At 37.0% G+C, this 15,026-nt stretch overlaps 2 protein-coding genes across 5 annotated transcripts in view; both read left to right on the forward strand.

Annotated features, from left to right (window-relative positions):
• LOC100881866 (WD repeat-containing protein 47) overlaps positions 1-15,026 on the forward strand; it is a 99,617-nt gene that overhangs the window by 47,021 nt on the left and 37,570 nt on the right. The gene's annotated exons all lie outside the window — the stretch shown is intronic.
• LOC143263932 (uncharacterized) lies at positions 5,293-7,979 on the forward strand. The gene is made up of 2 exons (XM_076529760.1): positions 5,293-7,122; positions 7,550-7,979. The coding sequence occupies exons 1-2, from the start codon at positions 6,229-6,231 to the stop codon at positions 7,553-7,555; spliced, it is 900 nt and encodes a 299-aa protein (XP_076385875.1). The 5' UTR covers positions 5,293-6,228; the 3' UTR covers positions 7,556-7,979.

Below are 15,026 nucleotides of genomic sequence, written 5' to 3' on the forward strand. Positions count from 1 at the left end.
GAAATTATGTTCTCGGAAATTCGACTGGGAGAAACTCGGTTCGACTTTGATCGGCGACGCAAATCGTCGATTGGTTAATCGAGAAATTGCCAATTAAATACGATAATTAACGTAGTTAGCCGTTGATCGCATAACTCCTCTTGTCATCGAGCCACTATGCCCAATCCTTTTCCGGAAAGTCGATGATGTAACCGGAGTGATACATTGCGAGCTCGACTGTTTGGAAACTATTATTGCACTTTGCAATTCTGGAATTTTTGCTTGGAACTTTTTGAATTTATGGAATTGGAACACTTTGGAGAGTCGAGTTTTAGTGTTTGGATTGGTGGATATAAGGATGTTTGCACTTTATGACTTTGATACTTTGGGACTTTAGAATTTTGGAATTTTAGGGTTTTCAAACCTTAAAGCCCTTAGAATTTTTTAATTTTATGGCTTTGATACTTGGGACTTTAGAACTTTGGAATTTTATGATTTCAAACCTTAAAGGCCTTAGAATTTTTTAATTTTATGGCTTTGATACTTGGAACTTCAGAACTTTGGAATTTTATGATTTCAAACCTTAAAGCCCTTAGAATTTTTTTAACTTTATGCCTTTGGTACTTGGAACCAAAGAAATTTCGAATTTTAAGATTTTGAAACCTTAGACCCCTTAAAACTTTTGAACTTTATGGCTTTGAAAGTTTGAGGTCTTCAAACTTTATAGTTTTAGGACTTGACAAATTTTTGAACCTGAAGATCTTGTGATCTTTAGGAAGTTGGTATTATTGAAATTTTTGACCTTCAAAACCTAGGAACCTTATAGACTTCGGGACTTGTGAACTTCAAGAACTTAGGGACGTAGAAGTCTTGGTACCCTTGAAATCTAGGAACATGGGGATCTTAGGAACATTGAGACCTAGGAACGTAGGAAACTTGGGACTGTGAGAGTTGAGAATATAAGGAACTTGGGACTTTGAGTACTAGGGACCTCAGAATCCTTAGGATCTGAGGACTTCAGGAACCTTGAAACCTAGAGACCTAAAGACTTAGAGACATGGGGAACTTAGATCTGTGTAACCTAGTGAACTTAGGAGTTTTGGGATTTGAGGACTTCAGGAACCTCGAAGCCTAGAGACCTAAGGACTTAGAGACGTGGGGAACTTAGATCTGTGTAACCTAGTGAACTTAGGAGTTTTGGGATCTGAGAACTTCAGGAACCTTGGAACCTAGAGAGCTAAGGACTTAGAGACGTGGGGAACTTAGGTCTGTGTAACCTAGTGAACTTAGGATTCTTGAGACCTGAGGACATTAGGAACCTTGATACCTCCTTAGGTCTCTACCTAAGAATGTAGAAACCTTGAGACCTGTGGACCTAGGATCTAGGAACCTTGAGATGTAGGAACCTTAAAAATCTTAAGAACCTTCAGACCCAGGTACCTAAAAGCCTCAAAACCTAGAAACTAAAGAACCCTTGAAACCTATAGACCTAGCGTCCTCCTCTTCCTGAAACTAGTCCATTTTGTAATTATAAGACTTTAGAAAATGACTCATCTCAGCTAACTACCTGAGCAAGCAGCTACCTATCAAAAAATAATCTTTGCCAAAGATGACTTGTCTAAAATTATGAAACTCGCTTATCACGAAGAACATATCTTGAGCATTAAAAACAAAACGTACTCTGTATCTTCCACATTTAATCGTCTCAGTGTTACATTACTCGCGGTATTAGTCATCTCGATTCCAGAATCGCAATGTCAATAAGATTCGATTACGTAAGTCGAGCATTTCATGGAACTGCAGCAAAGTGAGGCCAGGTGCGCGTCCAGGTGTCCATTCGGAAGAGCATAAGAGTGCGATTTCGATTCTATGCTACGTGATCGTCGAGACCGCCAACAGCTGTTGGCAACATTGTCTCTCTATGGACGTATCGATAGGTCGTGGCCTGTTTTGTCTGTTTCTGGTGTCGCGGACGAACCTAATCGATCCGTGTTAGTTCTGCTTGGTGCAGAACTCTTACGAAATCGGTAAATACGTAAGCAGGATAAACAGCGTGGGATGAACATAGTTATCGTTCATTAAAATTGTGTGGCTATTATTGCTACTTTACTGTTTTATCACATCTCTTTTGAAAGACTGAGTATCGTAGTGGTTCATAATTAAGCGATATTTAAATTGATTCATAATTAAAGAATATATAAATTAGCTCATAATAGAACAATACATAAATTCATTCTGCGAATGGACTCTTTATCCATGTAACTCAAAATGGTTATATTTGCAAGGTCATAAATGTAAGAAGACGAAAGGGATTTTTCCAGAAAGAGTTCAGCTACTGAACACGTTAAAGGAATGTAAATGTGAACTTTGCCTTTGAGATACATATCTTGATTTGCCTAGTTACATACATCGATGACCAAACACATTTGTCGCGTCACATGAAACTGCTACATTTTTCTTTTTTAAAAAAAAATATGAAGCCTTGTAGTTTGGGTTTCATGTTGTCATCCTTCCGGTGCGGTTAGTAGCCGCAGACAAAGCTCCACATAAAATTGTACTTCAAGTTAATCTCTCATTCCATGCCGCAGACGACAGGTTCATAGCCAAATGAATGACATGTAGATTCTGTGAAAACATCTTTTGTATGATTTGGATCAAATGTAAGGAATGAAGCTAACAAGTCCAGCCATTTTTTTTTTGTTTTCATTACAAGAGACGAACCATTGGCAAACTTCTCGACAAGGTTTGCTCGCCTACACTTGAAATTCTAATGTTCGCATCTTTGGATTATGTTACGCGATGACGCAGTTCCAGATGCAAATCGAGGTGGACAATTAAAAGATGCGCAAACGAAAATGGTTGTTCCGTGTAGGCGACTGCGATTTTCCAAGATTTTTGTCACGCAAACTTGTCGATGATTCTTATGACAAATTCCGATTTAACGATGACGGTACTAGAATTGATCAGGATTTGTTTGGAGATGTTAATAGATTTTCGCTGCAATTTTCAAGGGTGAATTGCAGGATTCCACTGTAAATCGAAACATTGTCACGGTGAGTACTCGTTGGAAACTGGACACCTGCCAGCGTGTCACTTTTCCGAAAGGGTACACCTTTTCCAAGCTGAATTAGCACCACCTTCGACCGTCAAGGTAAACTGGAATCAACGGCCATGTGGGTGTCAAGAAGCCTAGTAACTCGGTAGTGACACGTGCTCGTTGTTACAATCGTTTACTTTGCAATTACCTGGCAATAATTCAATTTTCTATCGGACGTCTTTTGCATTCTTATAATACCTCGTGACTACCGTAAATTTATTCCATCTTCCGATTGCTGGAGTGCAAATATACTGATACGATAAATTATTTTTAGGAGAACGTGTTTATGAAATTTTAAATTTTGCACTTCAGAAATTTAGAATTTTTCATTTTCCTAATTTAGGAATTTGGAAGTTTAATTTCTCCTGAATTAGGAATTTATAAATTTAAGTTCATCTAGTTTAGAAATTCAGCAATTTGAAATTGAAGTACTTAGGTTTCATAAAGTAGTAAATTTTTAGGAGTCCGTATATATGGCTCTTTTTATAAATTTAATTTAGGGTGAAAAGTTGTTTGATGTTTGAGTTGTGATTAATTTATTATACTTCAACTAGAAAGTCAAGAATTTGAGGAGTCCGTATATATGGCCCTTTCCATAAATTTAACTCTGGGTGAAGAGTTGTTCAATGTTTGAGCAGTGATTAATTTATCATATTTCAAATAGAAAGTCATGAATTCGTTTTACGTTAAATGAATAATTTATGTAATTTTAAAACGTCCTATATAATTTTTAAAAACTATGTCCTCTAAACGTCCATCGCGGAATGTAGAATATAGAGCGTGAAAGAGAATTGCAGCTCCATCTCGTTGCGCGTACCAAAGTCTACAAGTGCTCTATTACCACTTGTGATACAGGTACTAATTAATCTTATCGCCACGAAATCAGATCCAAGATTTACCGACTCGTAATGAATTCGAAACCTAATGTTCGTTGCACCACGCAATACTCGTTTTGGAGAATTTTATTCCACACTTATTTTAGCATTGAAATTGCCACACGTTCAAAACACAATAACACAACGTTTGCCACAATCGACTATGACTCACCGACATTTTCGTTCCTGGTAATGATCAACAAACATCCTTTTTTTCCGCTGGTTTGTCTGCTAAAGGCAGGCATCCTTAGCCAGAATACCAAACGCGAAGCACAAAAAATATACCAGTGATTTCATCGTTGTAAGAATACAGATCAATCTACGTTTCTTAAATTGGAGCTTTCGAGAATTCCCGAGAATTATCGGTAAGATTAGAGTTGAATTGCTACAGTAACTGACTCATATCGCTTGATAACATTGTGTTTATTAAACGAGAAAAGGTTATAAATGGAGATATTAATCAAATGTAGAGACAAAAGAAAATCAGTACATAATCTAAATTTCATTTTGAACTTTGCTTCATTTCCACATTCTAGATTATACTTTGAAGTATATTTTTGATACAGGTTTTGACAAGATTTTATTTAAAGCTTGATATATTCAATAATGCAGTGATAATTGACGTATGTAGTAAGACACATGGTTATAGATATTTAGCATTTGGTAGGTATCTCAAATTAAAATTTTCTATTTGGACACTTCTGTTTGCCAAAATTAACACGTTGGTATTATTCAAAATTTTGCATAATATTGGTTCAAAACACAGTTTGAAGTTTATGGTCATCGCTCAGTCAAGGTCTGAGCATAGTGAGAGGCAAGGTTGTATAGTGATGGTCAAGGTCATAGTACGGTGATGGAGAAGGTCATAGTAGAGTGATAAGCAAGGTCATAGTACAGTGATGGTCAAGGTCACAGTCTTGTAGTAGCCAAGGTCATAGTACAATAATAGTAGACATAGTCATAGTATAATGATAAGTAATCATAGTATAATGATAAACAAGCTGGTAGTATTGCGATAAACAAGGTCACAGTACAATGATAAGCAATGTGACAGTTCTGTAATAGCCAAGTACAATAGCAGACAATATCATATATGTCTAATTGTCAACTACAACGCTATAAAATCAAAATTACATATATAGTTACCTCACACATTACTATTTACAAAGAGTCAAAATAATCTTGACATTTCATGAAAAAATTTCTTACAAATTCTTATTGTAATTTATATTCGATTCGATACTGAATGTTACGTGTATGAAACATTTTTCTGTCGGATCACTAGAAGTACCTGCAGAATGCTTTTCCTGAACACCCCGTATATTTCATGGGTCTGTCATGAATGACTTCTAGGTCGATAACTTCACCTGCTATAAAAAGAAACCATCACTTTCACGGTACAGATTGTTATTATTAATAAGAAAACATCGAACAGGTTGTACACGACCTGTTTTTGTGCTACACGAACGTAATCAGTCTCATGTGCCCGATACAGATTTACCGAGAGTATACATCTTTTGTATATAATTAACATATTAAGTCAAATGGTGTATTAAGTTTGAATGAATAACAATAAATATTGAAGTAAAGTATATTGAACCAGTGTCTGAATTAAATACATGCTCGATAAGAGCCTTTAATCGAATGGAACGCGAAACATGGAATGCGAGGGGTTCCATAAACTATGCGACAAAACGTTCGCACCGAATAGGCCAGGATGGCGACAACGGGTACACGGAAGATCGGCCATAAACAGAAGAAAATAGAGGTTGGTGAGCAAAGGCAGCACTCGACCCGATTACGAGCATCGTCAGGGTCGTGTTCTCTCGCAGTTTTAACGCGACAAACCCATAAGCTTTGACCTAATATGGAGACTTGGACTTTACGAATGCCACTGCTCTGGTGGGGATCCGTATGGAGAGCTCCTTTGAGGCCTTCGGGTCTCTCTCCTCACGGAGTCCCCCAGTACCTCACCGGACGTGTGTTACGCTGCACACGCGTTTCCACCTAACTATCACGATTTTCCATCTCGTCGATCGCGCTTCGTAAAGTGGCCAAGTGAATTTTCGCCGACCGATTACCGAACCGTCGAGTCACTCGACAGATAAGAATTCGAAGGACGATTGTTTTTGTCTGGCACGAAGGTGCCACTCTTATTGTCAGTACACTTGGATCGCGTCACGCGGATAGAATGTGGTGCTTCGGTGAATTTCGGTGTACAAACTAGCTGGCAACTAAACGAAGCAGTTTGTTGAATCGATCACGATCTTCGTCGTCATGTCGACGTACGCGCACCAGCAAGCGGCGATCCGCCGTCTTGAGGCACTCTTCAGGGACGTGAAGCTGGAACAACAGCAGAACCACGAGATAGTCAAAGTGGAGATCGATTCGAGTTGCTGCGATATCCACGGCAAACACGCCAAGGAGAATTGTTGGAATCGCAGAGGCTCCATCGGGAACGCGTATCAGACCCGAAGAGATTCCCTCAGCCGTCGAGACTATCTGGGAACATCTCCCAGCAGAAGAGGATCTCTCGGTCTGCCGATGTCGCCGCCGAAGAAGGAGCTCCATCCTTCAAGTTTCCCGAACACCTTGAGGAAGAATCCTCTGGGCTCGTCCATGAGCTCCATAAACCACCCTAAAAGGGACGCTCAGTCGACGTCCTTCGCAGGTGCATTGAGACGCGATCCCATAGGACGATCCATGGGATGTCTGAAGAAAGACACCGCTTACAACTACAACTCACCGTTGAGACGGGATTATGTGGCCAAATCGATGACGAGCCTCCAGAGACCGCCTTCCAGGAGAGACAACAATTTGTCCAGCCTGTTCGCGACTTCTCACAGCTCACAGATCTCGAACAACGATCTGAAAGCCAGGAGCACGTCGAACTTGAAGAGCTGTCTGGCTGGATCCAGCGGAAATCTGAGGGGTAATTTGAACGTGACGCTCAGCACTGACCTGTCGACGGGATCTAACGAGAATTTGAAGAAGGACAAGTTAGCTTCGATTTCAAAGAGGGGAGCCTACGACAGGAGGAGACTCTCAACGGACTCTTTGGATAATACGAAGAGAAACTCGTGGGATCCGGGTCGTAGGGGATCTTCCGGATCGTCCGGCGGATGGGACGATCCCATCTGGGAGGAGGGCACTTTCGACGCTGGAGATCAGGTAAATTACATTTCATTTAAATCCCAGGTTTTTTATTTGAGGGATGTTCAAAATTCATTTGGGGACGTTGATTGTTTCAATCAAACTCTTCAAGGTTTCGTGCTGAATGATCAAAGCAATTATCCGTTACTTCACATTTTGCTTATTAGCCTAAGTTAAATGGCTACAGAAATTACATACTTAATTGGACACGGGTGTAACATATCAAGTGGAGAATATAAATCAAGTTTGTCGCATTTGAACTGCAGTTTGCGTCACCAGCTTGAAAGGTTAATGTAGACGATGTTACTAGTAAAACATATATGATTATAAGAATGTTGTAAGGTTGATCAACCATCAAGCGACAACCTTAAAGTCTTGATTCTTGGGTCTACGTTGATCTACGACGACCTTTAACTTAAGTAATTTAGTTCCCTCGTTAATTCAGTGTTAAGGTGTTTCACGTGTGGCGCCGGTACGCAAAGTGTTTGCCGCCAACTTACGTCATCGACATACCTTGCATGGATACGTTGCCTGTTGTTAGTCATCGACCGATTATGAAAGCGACTCCTGCGTTCAACGTACTGTTCACAAGATGACTCCTGATACAACAAAATTAAAAGCACAAAACATAACGAAGCTTTGTACATATTTCGTATCTTTTAATCAGTTCGAAAAATAGAACTAGTTCCTTGCAATTTATAGTACTTGCGGTGAACGGTACAGTATTCCCGATTCGCGTTACGATTCACTGAAATTGCGGAAAAGAATGGTGACAATTTAAAGCCGACGTTAAACGAACATCATTCTCTTTGCCACATTGCGAACAATCAGATGGTGACATTTCAAGGGAAAGGCGTCACGGCTATTTACAACGTCGATCGGCAAATATTTGTATTCCCATCTACTGTAGACGACTCTCGAATGCATTTCACCTGTTGAATACAGTCATCGGTTTGACTGCGCGATTTTGTCTCTTCCTATTCCTTGTTCGAGCGTTTAACGACTGTGACTGTGTGGTAACTATAGTTTCTCGTTTCTCGAAAGTGACGGACGTTGGGAACAAGATTTATGATGATATCTGGAGAAATCGGAATCTGCGCGTCGCTAGAGAGCTAAATATTCACTTATTTCTTAGTATCCCGGAGTATGTTAGGTCTTGGACACCGAGTGTGTAATGAGGTGCAGCTATTTAGATATAAGTGGTTGCGTTTGTCGTTATAGGATTCGTTTATGTATTCTTGGGTGTGATGCAAGATTTTTGCGGTTGGGGATTGCTTTGGGAGATTTATTGTAGAGGACTTTGGAATTTTGGCTCTTCAGGATTTTGGCACTTTGGGATTTCGAGACTTTGGAATTTTGGCGATTTGGGATTTTTACACTTTCAGATTTTGGCATTTTGGAATTTTGACATTTTGGAAGTTTGGCACTTTGGGATTTTGGGACTTAGGGGTTTTGGCTCTTTGGAATTTTGGGACTTAGGGATTTTGGCAATTTGGAATATTGGCACTTAGGGAATTTAACACTTTGGGATTTTGGCACTTTGAAATTTTGGCACTTTGGGATTTTGGGACTTAGGGGTTTCGGCTCTTTGGAATTTTGGGACTTAGGGATTTTGGCAATTTGGAATATTGGCACTTAGGGAATTTAACACTTTGGGATTTTGGCACTTTGGGATTTTGGGACTTAGGGGTTTTGGCACTTTGGAATTTTGGGATTTAGGGATTTTGGCACTTCGGGATTTTAACACTTTCAGATTTTGGCATTTTGGAATTTTGACATTTTGGAAGTTTGGCACTTTGAGATTTTGGCACTTAGGGGTTTTGGAATTTAGAGGGTTTTGAAACTTTGGAATTTGGATATTTTACGATTGTAGGACCTTAGGATTTTTAAGTTTAGGGTCTTTAGGACTTTAGAACATTCGAGCCTTGGAATTTGGATATTTTTAAGTTTTAAAATTTTGGGATACATGAATTTTGAGATTTTGGGAGAGATTTTAAAATTTCGAGACTTCACAGTTTCAACATTTTAGTACTTTGTAACTAAAAAAAATTTGAACATTGAAACCTTGACACTTTGAGACGTCCCAATTTTTTAATTTTATAATTCCAGAATTTTGTATCAACACATTGAGCTTACGAAGCATTATCGCTCACAAAAAAATTGTCATTTTGCAAAATAGGTCAGCATCCATAAAAACCTCAAAATCACTAACCCAGAAAGATTTTATGAAACCCACTAAATACTAGCTTAAAAAATATTCCAATAAAAGTCACCATCAAAATTTCCCTTATCAGTCCAAAAATGTGATTATCGAGTCACGGCAGTAAATCCGAGAAGCCAATAAAAAATCTCGTCTAGTGCCATTAAGGCAGCAGGAAATAGCTCGGAGTGAAGTAATTTGTTTCCTCGTCACAGCTCGATGGCGGTGTTTTAATTGGACCCGAAGAACTGAATTCGGTAATTAAAAGTTCGATCGTTCTTCGGAATTATTGATAGGATTCGATACGACACACCTTTGATTTTTTGATCCGTGCATTTCCCGTTGCATAAAAACTTTCTTTTCCATCGCAAATCTTCTAGTTATATAAAGAGAATTTTCTTCGATTTGATCGACGTTTTCGAAATTCCGGCTTGTGGACATTTGAAACGGTTTAATATCCCGTGACGGGGACGTTTGTGCTGTAACGAGTCATTTTGCAGCTTGCTGAAAAACGTTGGAAAGTTCTTTAATTTATGTAAGTATTTGGTAAAAGATTTTGTGTGATTTGGGAGATCAGTTTTATAATGACAGAGTTATACTAATGGAGAGACTACAGAGACTATTAACACAGAGCATTAATTAAGAGACTGTTAATACAGAATATTAATTAAGAGACTGTTAATACAGAGTATTAATTAAGAGACTGTTAATACAGAATATTAATTAAGAGACTGTTAATACAGAATATTAATTAAGAGACTATTAATACAAAGCATTAATTAAGAGGCTATTAATACAGAATATTAATTAAGAGACTATTAATACAGAATATTAATTAAGAGACTGTTAATACAGAATATTAATTAAGAGACTATTAATACAGAATATTAATTAAGAGGCTATTAATACAGAATATTAATTAAGAGACTATTAACACAGAGTATTAATTAAGAGACTATTAATACAGAATATTAATTAAGAGACTATTAATACAGAATATTAATTAAGAGACTATTAACACAGAGTATTAATTAAGAGACTATTAATACAGAATATTAATTAAGAGACTATTAATACAAAGTATTAATTAAGAGACTATTAATACAAAGTATTAATTAAGAGACTATTAATACAGAATATTAATTAAGATACTATTAATACAGAGTATTAATGGTTAATTAATAGAGTACTAGTTAATTAAAGAATAGTTTATTAAAAAGAATATGTTATATTTCTTTATAAAATATATAATGGTAATATAAATGAAGACGCGTAAATGCACGTAGCAACATGCTTGGCTGTGTAACATACACTGCGAAATAAACAATTAAATAGACATTGCAAAATTGCTACCAACTTATGTCTAGCTTAGAGAGATTCCAGTACCAACACACAAAACAATAAAATCAGTCGTAAAAATTTGTCCTAAATAATCATATTTGGGATGCAAATATGAATTGCAAATTTCATCTCGATTTCACCCATTAATCAACACCCACGACACTGATTAACATTAAATGTCTGCAAAATAGAGAACTCAGATAAATCAATGTTACATTACCAAATGATCGACTCACCTAAATTTTCAACTTCTTTGAGAATTTCACATTTTAAATGTTTATTAAAATTTCAAGATACTCAAGGGAAGTGAAAGTTAGGATTTGGGTAAAACTCTCCACGATCGATTTTGTTCGATAAACATTAATGACGCAAAGCCGAAGGTGACCATATCGAGCGATCGCTGCACCCAATCATCGTTTAAGTTTATAAAAGAGGGCTGCGAGGTGGAAGAGGAAGCGGGACAAAAAACGAGAATGCAAAAAATGTGAGTTACAAGCGCCGCGCAGGTGAGCGTGGGCTCTTCATGGCCAAATGGCGCGTAGGTTTCACCTGCGACCAATCTTGTTGCAGGAAATGCGCTCGCTGCACAAACAAAAATTTGAAAATTTCTGCATTTCATAGGTTTGATGGGCTTTTCTATAATCTGTAGATTTTGTAGGCTAGGTTGGAAATTATACTGAGCTGAAATTTTTAAATTAAATAATTTGGTGAGTTCCAAATTTGGGACTGGCAATATGAAGGATTTGATCATTCTCAAACTGACGATGAAACGAAGCATCAAAATTTGATGTTCAATCATCAAAACTCAAATTTTAATCCTCAAAATTAAAAATTCCATAGCTCATATATTTAGCCTCTTGCTGTACAATTTATTTGTCAGATGCGTCAGTCAAAACCAACTATTCATAGCTATAAAGTTTGAACAAACAATAAAAATTAAAAAGATAACATTTTATATTCAGCGATCCTTGATAATACAAATTACCTAAATTGGACCTAAATTTTAAGTTGAGTATTAAAAATTTGAGTAAGATTTGTTATATTTGACCTGTGAGTGCGTCACGAGTCAAAAGTACGTCAAAGTACGTCAAGAGTTTAAATTCACAAAAATTTCTTCCTCCCTAATTTTTATCAAACCTAAATACTTCCGCTACAATAAAAGTTCCTAATGGATGAGTCGACAAGTTGCATGCGTCATTTTATGTCGCACAATATTCGCGTGTGGTCGATCTAGTTGCAGACTAGGGGATTTCCGTCTAAAACGGAACAGCACGTTGGATGCACGGTTTACTTCCTCGGTACGGTGCACGTGCATCGTCCGCGATGCGCTTTCAACAGCGTGTCGCGTTGTTGCATCGCGCGAGTTGCACCGATTTCGTGTCGTGTCTCGCAAAACCGTTTCGTCTCACGGTACGATGTCCGAGATGATTGACCGATCGAGACCGGTACCGTTAGCAAAAATTGACGTTTATTGACGTATAAACGTGCACGTCCTGTCCGACACATGGCCACCCTGCTTCGATTCTCACTGCTACGGTTTTATTCTTTTTACGAAATTCATGGGGAAATCGGAGTACCGATGTCAAACCATGAGTTGGCGCGCGAGGCGTGGTTTTTAAGACAGCTGTAGTGTAGGTCAGAAAAATGGACGTTTCGTATGTATTTTAGGTATGTCATCTTAGGTAGGACGTCTCACTTGTGTAGATTTTTTACATTTTACAGTTGTGTAACATTACTGTGCATTGTAGATAATTTATGATGCATTGAAAATTTTTAAGGGACCCAATAAAACTTCTTGAAATTTCTCCTGTGTCTATAACAAATTTAAAATTGTGATGGATCTATTGAAACTTCTTAAAGTCTGCTCTATTAAAGGCTCTGAAAACATCTCAAGTACCCATTAAGTATATTTTTAATTTCTTTTATGTCCAATAAAGATTCTTAAAAGTTCTGTATACAATAAAAATTCTTAAAAGTTCGATCTTCGATAAAAATTTTTAAAATTCATCTGCTTCTAATAAAAATTCTCAACATTTCTCATGTCTACATCAGGAATTCTTAAAGTCTGTCTTGTATCTAATAAAAATTGTTATAAATTCTACATGCCATAACAATTCTTAAAATTTCTCTTGTTCCAAGTAAGAATTTTTAATGTCTCCTATACACCATAAAAATTTTTAAAATTCATCTGCATCCAATAAAAATTCTTGCCATTTCTCCTGTCTTCGTCAGAAATTGTTAAAGTTTGTCTCGTATCGAGTAAAAATTTTGAATTTCTTTTATATACAATTAAAATTTCTGTGTTCAATAAAAATTCCAAAAATTGCACAGATTATTACAAAAATATACAAGAATACAAACACGAATAACATCAGTGAAAATCGAAATGGTTAAGCAGGTACTAGCTTATCCACACACCGGTTAAATCGAATTCCAATCGATCAAACATCTGAGTGCAAATCAAATTTGCACAGTCGTATTGTCCCTAGATAGATGTATCTTCGATCTGTCTATACAATTGCAATATGTAAAACGTAAATACGAGCAACTAGGTCAAGTTCGAAGTAGCATCGTGACCAGAAATCGGTGATTCATGCGGCAAACCTAGAAACAAAGTGGGCTAGTGAACCTTGACATTTCTCCAACAAGAATTCCTCGCTTCTTTCCCTATTAACGGGTTAATTAAGATAGCAGACTTATGGATTGCGAAACTTGCATTTGAATTTCTTGATGTAATTTATGGATTGTTACGAAAATACGCGAATATTATTTATAGTAGGTCTTATTGGATGTAATAATTGTATTACAATTGTATTTGCTCTGTATAGCGGTGTTAGACCTTGATGTGTAAGAATGTTATGGTCTCGTAGGTTTAATTTGTAATTTGAATAGTAATTGGTGTTATTGGGAGTTAATGGAGCTATGAATGTAGACGTTCTTCTAAGTTTATGTACGTTTTGTAGTTTACTAGTTTCTGTATTGCCAAGTTTGGAAGTTTGCGGGTTCTGGGATTGTCGTGTACCAGAATTCTCAAGGTTCATTGTTCTCAAATTACGAAACTGTCAAATCCCAAATTTCTCATAAACCAAAATTATCAAGTGTCAAATTTCACATGTTCCACACTTCTCAAATTCGAAATCTCTCAAACCCCAAATTTCTCATATCCCAAACTCCTCAAATTCCCAATTTCTCAAATTTCAGATTTCTCAAATTCCAAATCTCTCAAATTCCAAATCTCTCAAATCCCAAATTTCTCAAACCCCAAATTTCTCAAATTTCAAATTTCTCAAATTCCAAATCTCTCAAATTCCAAATTTCTCCAATTCCAAATTTCTCCAATTCCAAATTTCTCAAATTCCCAATTTCTCAAATTCCTAATTTCTCAAATTCCAAATTTCTCAAATCCCAACCTTCTCAAATCCCAACCTTCTCAAACCCCAAATTTCTCAAACCCCAAATCTCTCAAACCCCAAATCTCTCAAACCCCAAATTTCTCAAATTCCAAATCTCTCAAATCCCAAATTTCTCAAACCCCAAATCTCTCAAACCCCAAATTTCTCAAATTCCAAATCTCTCAAATCCCAAATCTCTCAAATCCCAAATCTCTCAAACCCCAAATTTCTCAAATTCCAAATCTCTCAAATCCCAAATCTCTCAAACTCCAAATTTCTCAAATTCCAAATCTCTCAAACCCCAAATTTCTCAAACCCCAAATTTCTCAAATTCCAAATTTCTCAAATTCCAAACTTCTCAAATTCCAAATCTCTCAAATTCCAAATTTCTCAAACCCCAAAATTCTCAAACCCCAAATTTCTCAAAATCCAAATTTCTCAAACCCCAATATTTCAAAATCCTCAAATCACCAAATTACCAAGAAATAATTAAAGCACTTATCTAAGTCTACAATAGACTCTCTATATTTCCCCACTCTAAATAATTCACTCTATGAAGCAATATTACGTCAGCACCGCAATCTCAAAATTTCCACGATGGAATAAAAATGCGTCGTTACAATTACGTTTCGCGTTCATAGAGATTACCTTGCTGATTATTACGTTTCGTCATCTGCAATAACCTGCTGGTCAGTGGAAGTCCATTTTTAGTAAACCGCGTAGGCATTGCACGATAACATGTTTACGAAGGTAGCCGGCTACACCCATCGATTTTCCTCTTATTTTTCCATTCTTCTCAGCTTCTTCCTTAACTATCTTCTTATCTCGATCGATTACTAAACGAAGTTAATTGACATTCTCTTTCACTGCTTAACAAATTGATGTAACTTCATTGTCTTTTTCATAGCTCACTTCGTTAAATTTCAATTCTGTTTAATAAATCATAAATTATATACTTCGTTCGTTAATTTCGTTGTAGCATAAGGAAC

Source organism: Megachile rotundata, chromosome 3 (assembly GCF_050947335.1).
Source record: "Megachile rotundata isolate GNS110a chromosome 3, iyMegRotu1, whole genome shotgun sequence".
NCBI classification, from domain to species: domain Eukaryota; kingdom Metazoa; phylum Arthropoda; class Insecta; order Hymenoptera; family Megachilidae; genus Megachile; species Megachile rotundata.